General features: G+C 42.4%; 1 protein-coding gene across 2 annotated transcripts; it reads left to right on the top strand.

Annotated features, from left to right (window-relative positions):
• The first annotated feature begins 232 nt into the window (after positions 1-232).
• On the top strand, positions 233-8942 carry ica1 (islet cell autoantigen 1). 2 transcript variants are annotated; one of them, XM_079275149.1, is made up of 13 exons: positions 233-314; positions 2608-2637; positions 2738-2909; positions 3453-3525; positions 3629-3752; positions 4110-4308; positions 4758-4883; positions 5027-5125; positions 5225-5325; positions 5500-5534; positions 5805-6068; positions 8356-8427; positions 8647-8942. In XM_079275149.1, exons 2-13 carry the CDS (start codon positions 2621-2623, stop codon positions 8766-8768), a joined length of 1404 nt encoding a protein of 467 aa, XP_079131275.1. In that variant the 5' UTR covers positions 233-314; positions 2608-2620; the 3' UTR covers positions 8769-8942. The 2 variants fall into 2 exon arrangements, with proteins under 2 accessions (XP_079131275.1, XP_079131276.1); XM_079275150.1 differs by having other exon boundaries at positions 5835-6068.
• Positions 8943-9543: the final 601 nt, after the last annotated feature.

Genomic DNA, 9543 nt, shown 5'->3' on the forward strand with positions numbered 1-9543 from the left:
TACCATTTGAATCATCATTATCGTCATTGTTGTTATTACTGTCGTTTAGTCTACAACTATGAAACCGGTTTGCACAATGCTACACAAACCCACTACTCACGAGACAGTCAGTGTTTATGTGCACTAATCTCTGCACGAGACAAACATCCTAACGTGATGCGCGTCAGCAAGGAGCGCACCCTGAATGACGTCAGCTGTGCCGCGTGCTGAAGTGAACGAGCAGCTGTGTGTACACGCGCACAGCGCAGACGGGCCTCCAGCCGCAGCGCGATGGGAGGATTATAAGGAGCATCTCATACAGTGCATGGTAGCAGGTACGAGTCACGCGGTTATTGTGATATTCTCTCATTTGTATTGCGATAACTGTGCGATAGTCGGGCGATGCTCGGTGCACGCGCAGTGAGTCAGGCGGTGTGTTCGTTGTGGCGCGGCGGCGCATGTATTGTGGTTCTATCCGTATTTGTCTATATGCGCTGGTTTATTCGGATATAATTGCACATCACGATGCATTTCTTTGTTATCGAGGTGCAGGAGTGTATTGCATCGCATCGTATAACCCAGCACATTAAAATGAGTCGTGACGGTAAAAAAATAAATAAAAAAAAAAGATTATTTATTCATGTCTCCCTGATGGACAGCAGGTGATGCGCTTCTGGAAAACATGTGGTGGTGTCAACGTTTTATAAAATCTTCCATCTAAAGCCTCAAAATGACATGAAAATGTTCACTGATTAATGTTTGAACACAGCTGGGAGGGAAAAGACCTGTCACACCTTATTATGCCTTATAGAAACATATCAGTCACACCTTATTATGCCTTATAGAAACATATCAGTCACACCTAATTATGACTTATAGAAACATATCAGTCACACCTTATTATGCCTTATAGAAACATATCAGTCACACCTTATTATGCCTTATAGAAACATATCAGTCACACCTAATTATGACTTATAGAAACATATCAGTCACACCTTATTATGCCTTATAGAAACATATCAGTCACACCTTATTATGCCTTATAGAAACATATGAGTCACACCTTATTATGCCTTATAGAAACATATCAGTCACACCTTATTATGACTTATAGAAACATATCAGTCACACCTTATTATGCCTTATAGAAACATATGAGTCACACCTTATTATGCCTTATAGAAACATATCAGTCACACCTTATTATGACTTATAGAAACATATCAGTCACACCTTATTATGACTTATAGAAACATATCAGTCACACCTTATTATGCCTTATAGAAACATATCAGTCACACCTTATTATGCCTTATAGAAACATATCAGTCACACCTTATTATGACTTATAGAAACATATCAGTCACACCTTATTATGACTTATAGAAACATATCAGTCACACCTTATTATGCCTTATAGAAACATATCAGTCACACCTTATTATGCCTTATAGAAACATATCAGTCACACCTTATTATGACTTATAGAAACATATCAGTCACACCTTATTATGCCTTATAGAAACATATCAGTCACACCTTATTATGCCTTATAGAAACATATCAGTCACACCTAATTATGACTTATAGAAACATATCAGTCACACCTTATTATGCCTTATAGAAACATATCAGTCACACCTTATTATGACTTATAGAAACATATCAGTCACACCTTATTATGCCTTATAGAAACATATCAGTCACACCTTATTATGACTTATAGAAACATATCAGTCACACCTTATTATGACTTATAGAAACATATCAGTCACACCTTATTATGCCTTATAGAAACATATGAGTCACACCTTATTATGCCTTATAGAAACATATCAGTCACACCTTATTATGACTTATAGAAACATATCAGTCACACCTTATTATGACTTATAGAAACATATCAGTCACACCTTATTATGCCTTATAGAAACATATCAGTCACACCTTATTATGCCTTATAGAAACATATCAGTCACACCTTATTATGACTTATAGAAACATATCAGTCACACCTTATTATGACTTATAGAAACATATGAGTCACACCTTATTATGCCTTATAGAAACATATCAGTCACACCTTATTATGCCTTATAGAAACATATCAGTCACACCTTATTATGACTTATAGAAACATATCAGTCACACCTTATTATGCCTTATAGAAACATATCAGTCACACCTTATTATGCCTTATAGAAACATATCAGTCACACCTTATTATGCCTTATAGAAACATATCAGTCACACCTTATTATGACTTATAGAAACATATCAGTCACACCTTATTATGACATATGTTCAAAAAGCAGCATGTCGTCAGTGCAGCTGAAATATGATCTCGTTTCTTTGTTCATGAGATTTGTCAAGGTAACGCCCAGCAATGGGACAAAGCTCGCTGCATTTCAAATCTATCGTTATTGTTCTTCATACATTTGTATATCAGTAAAATAATAACGTGCTATTGATTTTAACTCCCAATTCATAAGCTTTCAGCTGACAAAAAAAAAGAGAAAATGTAAAAAATAACAATCGTGTTACAACTGTTCCCAGGCCCCATCACACAACCCTCACTATCTCTGTTATCAGATCGGTATGTAAGTCGCTCTGCTTCCTCCACAGGCAATCTCAGAAAATGGAGGGAGGACATTTGTGAGTATAAACCTCTGTGTTTACAACAGAGTTCTTCTCAGAATGTAAAGAATACAGTTCACCCGTCACAACACTTGGTCCAACCTCTGTGTCACTGCAGCGGCTACCCTCAGGACTATCTCGACCGCTTCATCCAAAGCCAAGACTCGTCTGTGGTGAACAAGTTCCAGCAGAGGTACTGGAAGACCAAGCAGACGCTCATCAAGGCCACCGGGAAGAAAGAGGACGAGCACGTGGTGGCCTCAGATGCGGATCTGGACGGCAAGCTGGAGGTGAGGAGGGACTTTGAAACCGTTGTATGTTAAGTAACTCGGGTCAAAGAAAGTCGCTTTGCAGATACATTAAGAAACCGTCGATTCTTTCCCTTCAGGCGCCGACTAAAATAGCTTTTTGAGTCACACGATGCCAGTATTTGCTTGGGGCCTAAAGCGTACATTAGGCTGCCTCTCCAACACCCCGTCATCCATGCCTCCATTTCAGGAGTGAAGTGAATTTAATGGGTGAAATCAATACCTCATAAAAGCTGGAACGTCCAGCCTTACTTTAGGCCGGGGCCACAATAAGCATCTACCCGGTAGATAAACTGGATATTAACATGCGGGATCAGAGCTCGTTTTACAGCTTTGATGTGACATTTAGACTCTTCTACTTTTACCTCGTAAAGGCTTTAGTGTCGCGTCGCATAGACTTGGATATCTCTTATTTATCTTCTTGAAAATAACTCAAAAATATTCAGGCAGTGTACTACATAACAGGTCTTATTAACTGATAATATCTCCCACAATGATGAGGCATTGTGACTTTCTACTCTGCAGGTCTTCCACTCCATCCAGAGGACATGCATGGAGCTGCTAAAGGTCATCGAGCAGTACCAGAGGAGGATCTGCTGTAAGTATTTGGTGGAAAAACGAAGAATAAAAAAAAAAGAAGTATGAACTGTCCACAGAGTCCACATAAATGTCCATCTTTTGCTACGATCTCTGCTATGCAGATCTCTCCCAGGAGGAGAATGAACTGGGTCGTTTCCTGCGCTCCCAGGGCTCGCAGGATAAAACCAGGGCTGGAAAGATCATGCAGGCCACAGGGAAAGCACTCTGCTTCTCCTCCCAACAAAGGTTACGTGCACCATACATGTTCTCACTCGCGGTTAAGAGTGGTGAGCGAGCAGTAAGCAGGCAGTCAATGGCAGAATAAAACGAGCATTAAAAGGAGTCACCACAACCTCGAGAGGTCCTTTAGCATGCAGCCATCAGTGGCCACCCAAAATACTGTGCAGTTTGCTGCAGCAGAACGTGAGATTAGCCGTGGACAGACACAGAGGTGCACACTCACTCATGCACGCAAGTACACTACAAAGTTCAGAAGAGGTTTTTAACGCCGAGATAGTTCATGTTCCAGTAACTGTGTGCGGTAATGATAACGTGTCGCATGCAGGATCTTAATGCCTGATTTAACTCTTCATCCCTCTACAGATTGGCTCTGAGGAAACCTCTGTGCCGTTTGTACCAGGAGGTCGAAACATTTCGCTACCGGGCGATCTCGGACACGTGGCTGACGGTGAACCGGATGGAGCAGTCCAGGACCGAGTACCGCGGGGCGCTGCTCTGGATGAAGGACGCGTCGCAGGAGCTGGATCCAGACACTCACAAGCAGATGGAGAAATTTCGCAAGGTTTGTCCGTCGCACAGCACAAGTCGGCAGAATCCCGAGGTCAGACGAGTTGAGCTTTTTCACAGCGGACATTGTGGACATGTTGAGCCCGAAAGAGACGTCTCATTGCTTCATACCTAAAGATATTTACGTATCAAGATTTTCAAAATATCATCAACTAAATGAGTAATTAACAAATAGTTTAAGCCAATATTTGCTGCAATACCTAAGGCCACACAAGCGCCACAGCTGTTACAACATGATGCCACTAGAGGGCAGAAAGCACCACAGAATGTAGGTCAATTGATTCTAAATAAACCAATCAAGAAGCAGCATGCTCTTTTCTGCCGACACGTGCACAAAAGTGAACACCAGTGTTTGTGTTCCCCCGTTTGAACCCGTGTGACACATAATACCGGCTGCTTATCTTCAGTCGGGACATTTTCTAATCCTTCATATAAATCTCTCAGGTTCAGGCCCAGGTGCGCACGACCAAAACGAGCTTTGACAAGCTGAAGAATGACGTCTGCCAGAAGGTGGACCTGCTGGGAGCCAGTCGCTGCAACCTCCTCTCTCACGTTTTAACCACATATCAGGTACAATGAACTCCAGCTGTTTGCACACACGCCATTGAACGAAGACACTGCACTGTCGGACCGGGCGAGGAGACAAGTGGACCGATGTGACTTTAACCGTGACCGGCTGAACATGCGGCCTCTGCTTGTTTCCGCTGTTGCAGACGACACTTTTGCACTTCTGGGAGAAGACGTCCCACACGATGGCGGCCATTCATGAGAGCTTCAAGGGCTGTCAGCATTACGAGTTCTCCGCTCTTAAGGTCAGAGAGCCTCTCGACCTGCACAGATGAGATCTGAAGTAGTTCTCCAGCTTGAGAATCGGCCAATAACTGTAATCAGTGACTCGGTTCTTCTTTCAGACCTTACAAGGCCCCATGGACAAGCTGGCGAAGAAGAAAGGGAAGAAGAAAAGTAAAGCAGAGGCCGACGATGCAAAGAAAGCCGAGAGCACAGACGACCAGTGAGTTATCTCGTCTAGATCTCGTCTCGTGCAGGTAGACCGAACACGTGCATGCCGACGGTGAAAACAGAGATTATGTTGATGAACGCTCAACAAACAGTATTTCTACACAGCCGGTGCTTTATGTTTGCATGACAATGTTATAAACTGATCTTCCGTTTGTCATATCTACAGACTCATCTCACTCGTAAATGAAAACACCAGAGAAGGTAAAATACAGCAATATGTTATTATAGTACAATGTACAATGGAAATAAACTGCATTTAGAAATTGCTTTAACACCGATAGTAGCTACCATTTACAAAAGCAAAGCAAAGAAATGTAGAATAACTTCAAATCAGTTGAATAAAAATGTGAAGTATTTGGGAAAATGAGACACAAACATAAGCTACCAAATCATCAGCAACATTCTGAAGTGTTACGATGTAATCATGCGCTGCTGTTTCAGTCCTCTGATCGCTTTGCGTGATCATTGTAGGGAATGAGGATCGTCTCTCTGCCTATCCAGAGCTAGAGGGGGAGGAGAGGGACAGCATGGCCTTACTGAACGAGATCCTGGGCAGCATGTCTGTGGACGAGGGAGACTTCTCCAGAGAGTGGACGGAAGTGTTCGGAGACGCCGAGGAGGGAACCAGCGCCGCGTCGGGTCGACCGGCGGAGGCCCAGCAAACGGAAAGCTCCTTCTTTCTGCCGTCTCACCTGTTCGACCAGAGCTTCAATCATCAACAGTCTTCCCTCTCAGGTCAGAACATACTCGTCTGTGTGAGCCAGACGAGAGAGAACCAGAGAAACGGTAGATATGTGCAAAACGCTCTTTTGTTTTCAATATATTCAGCTTTTTGTGTCAAAAATTAGACCACTTGAGGTTTCCGCCATTCTCTTCTCGCTAAAAACCATCTAAACAAGCCACAATTATACGAATTGAATTAAGCACTCAGGCGGAATTAATACGCCTGAAAACTAAAAAATAACTTCCATCGTTTTTTCCCATGAATGAGTGCATTAACAAATGCAAAAAACTACTCGACCACTGCGGTGGTTAATTTCTAGGTTAATCTGGAGGAGAGAGTTTATGTTCTCAAATTAATAATGAAGTCATCAGAAGATTCAAAGTTGTCTTTTTCCATTTATTCTCTTGCGCAAGAGGGAAGAAAGCACAGCAACCACGTATTCAGTAGACTGCGTGAAACCTTCTTCGACGAAATGCAATATTGAACATCATATATGCATGCAAAGGTTCACGCCTTTACAACTTCAGATCATGCGTCGCAAAGGAAGTAAAAGTATTTCAGACAAAGGACGTCTGTGAGTCAAGGCCTCCGTGTCTCCGTCTTACCAAGAAAGAAACAGTGTACAAGACAACAGATAACAAGACACCTGGACATCAAACTAATTCAAATCTTCTACTGAAACTACTGTTTTGTGTTTGCACTTTTAGTACTTACATTCTTTAAAACGTCACATGACATATTTCCCCATTACACCACACAGAGAGAAGTGGCTTTAAAACCATTTATAAAACCCACGTCTGTCGATGTGATAGGAGGAGGGTATAATAACACAGCAATTAGATTTACCAGGAGGTAATTGCCAACTACTTTCCATTGCGTCTGGGCCTGGGTACTAGCTGCTAGCACCTCATCTGGTTGTGTTGATTTTGTCCGTTTCCAGCTTGGAGGGTTGAGTAAAACGATAAAGCTGACAAAAAGAAGTCTGGAAGGAGAACAGGTCAATGCGGTCAATGGGATCCGTGGCAGGCGAGATGGAGATGAGTTTTGAAACCCGCTTGAGTTCAATTGGTATTACAGTTTAAAGTCCATATTTCAGGACGACAGAGCAGAAACCATCACCATATGTTGCCCCAAGAGCAGTCAACAGAATTCACTCGCAGCGGCGTGAATGCACAGAAGTCTGTGAAGCACCGGATGAGCATAAAGCCAATTCAAGCTGTAGTCGGTCAGTGAGTGCATGTAGGAGCGCACACGGGCAGGGACTGACTTGTGAGCGCAAAATAACTTTTGGCAGCTCAAAACTCGCACCTACCGATCGACACTCAAATTCATTTTGCTGTTGTTAAACCACTACATATGGAAAGAGTGCTGCACACTCATGACATGCTCATGGAACTAGTCTGGGAGACTGAGCCGGAAGAAGCTCATTCAAGAGGCTGATCTGGGAACTTAAATACCAGGTGTTTTGGCGGGTCTTGCAGGAGGAACAGCAGAGATTCTGGTGATCAAAAAAAGTGACTCCTGCAAGAAACATCCAATGGGGACACAGAGAGAAACACCAAAGGTCACAACCTCCATCTGACCAAAATCCTGGAAGGAATCTGGTCCAGAGTCAGAAATCGTGACTGATCTCGACCATACGGCCCAAACAGCTGGATCGAAAGTAAAATGGCTCGAGACCAAGAATGTAAAACAAAGCTATAACAAATCTTCGTGGAGGAAAATCCCCAAATCCTCAAAAGTCCAGCACATTCAGATGCATCCAATAAGATGTGAAGCTGTAGTCACATCCAAAGCCTTTAAACTAAAGCAATGGAAAACAGTTCGAAAGGATTTTCTTGTGTAAAGTAATGACTGAATTTCTGCTTAAACATCTGGACATGCAGAAAATTTCAATTGGGGGGGGGGGGGGTTACAAAAAAAGGTAACACTAGTATAGGATGCTGGAGCATCATAATGTACAAACAATATCCAAAGGATGCAAAAGACTATTTAGTATTTTAAGCCTGTATTTGGAGCATAAATTGTTACTAAATGCAATATCAACAGCACATTCCAGTGTTCTCCCTGCTGGCATTTAGTGCTTCTTCATACTGGTTTTTCTAGATGCACAAAAGGATGAACGCGAAATAAATTCTGTGTCTAATAAACCACTAATAACGTCACGTGGGATTTTTACGTGATACACGTTTGGATTCTTGCTCGTTTGTGCGTCTATTACACAATATTCTTCCACATCAGCAAATGTGTAACAAGAGTGCGACGATATCAATCTAAAATCTGTGTCCTACATTTCAGATTGGGCCGGCGTCGCTCCGCAGCCCGGCGCCCCTGGAGCCAATCAGAACCCCTCTAAGCCAGCAGTGAAAGGTAGGTCCGGGACAAACCAGCAAACCAGATGAAACGACTAACTCATTCAACGAGACGTACCCAACTGGAAACCTGTGTTTATGGGCACTTTCAAAGAATCTGTGGGTCGCTTCCATTCATACTTCTGGATATCAGCCACAGGCAGACTTTTACGGGACATTTTAGGCAGTGTGTTTGAGTGACGTTTCCTCTTCTTGACTCGTTTTTATGTTTTTACAGAGAAAGCGGGGACATCCAAAGACCTCTCGGCGTGGTTCAACCTGTTTGCCGATTTGGACCCCCTCTCCAATCCCGATGCGGTCGGAAAAACCGGCAGAGAGCACGAACTCCACAACGCATAGCTCTTCCTCAGCGTCGCGGTGATCTCATGGGGGTATCTTTACCTTTGTTGGAGGGTGCAGCAGAATAAAGCTTCCCCCGCACGACCAGAGGAACAACACCATGAGCCGAACACATGATCGTCTTCTCTTTGGACTTCAATTAATCAATTCATCGATGAGTAAATCCACAGAACGTAAACAAGCAAATGTTAGAGTAGAAATGCCAAATCTATTTGGGAGTTTGACGATTTCTGATTTACCATTTTGTCGTAAACTTAACATCTTTGGGTGGAAAATTATATAATAAACAATAAATCAGAAAGTTAATCTGATACACAAAATGAATAATGAAAACAAATAGCTGGATCTTCTGGTTACAACAATATCCTTTCATATGACGACATACTGTACTACAATATCTTATAAAAAGAAACTGAGTGTCGTAATAATAGTAAAATCGTAGTAACAATAAAATTACATATTAATGTATGATATGAGCCAAATATATTGTTATAACAAGAGAAATGTTGCTTATTACATGAAACTGATGGACCTCTCTTGGTGGCAGTATTGCTGGAAAGGTTCCCACTGACAACCTTTCCACTGAGAAAAGAGAAACGTTTAGAAGGAGCGTATGAAGCCCGGCGGCTCGCTCACTCGGGTTAAAGATGGAATGCTTAGCGTGGATACCAGCACCAGTCTGGAAGAAGAAGCCTTTGACATTAGCTGCCTTGAAAATCTGTAGTCTCGAGTAGCATTCATGCTTCATTGCTGATAATTTCCTCACAGGCAAAAC

This window comes from Melanostigma gelatinosum (genome assembly GCF_949748355.1).
Source record: "Melanostigma gelatinosum genome assembly, chromosome: 9".
NCBI classification, from domain to species: Eukaryota; Metazoa; Chordata; class Actinopteri; order Perciformes; family Zoarcidae; genus Melanostigma; species Melanostigma gelatinosum.

What these genes read in the sequence shown, in the direction of transcription:
- ica1 (XM_079275149.1), top strand. An exon ending in GTACCAGAGGAGGATCTGCT is followed by an intron (nt 3,526 to 3,628) that starts GTAAGTATTTGG and finishes TCTGCTATGCAG; the next exon opens with ATCTCTCCCAGGAGGAGAAT. An exon ending in GCCGAGAGCACAGACGACCA is followed by an intron (nt 5,326 to 5,499) that starts GTGAGTTATCTC and finishes TCATATCTACAG; the next exon opens with ACTCATCTCACTCGTAAATG.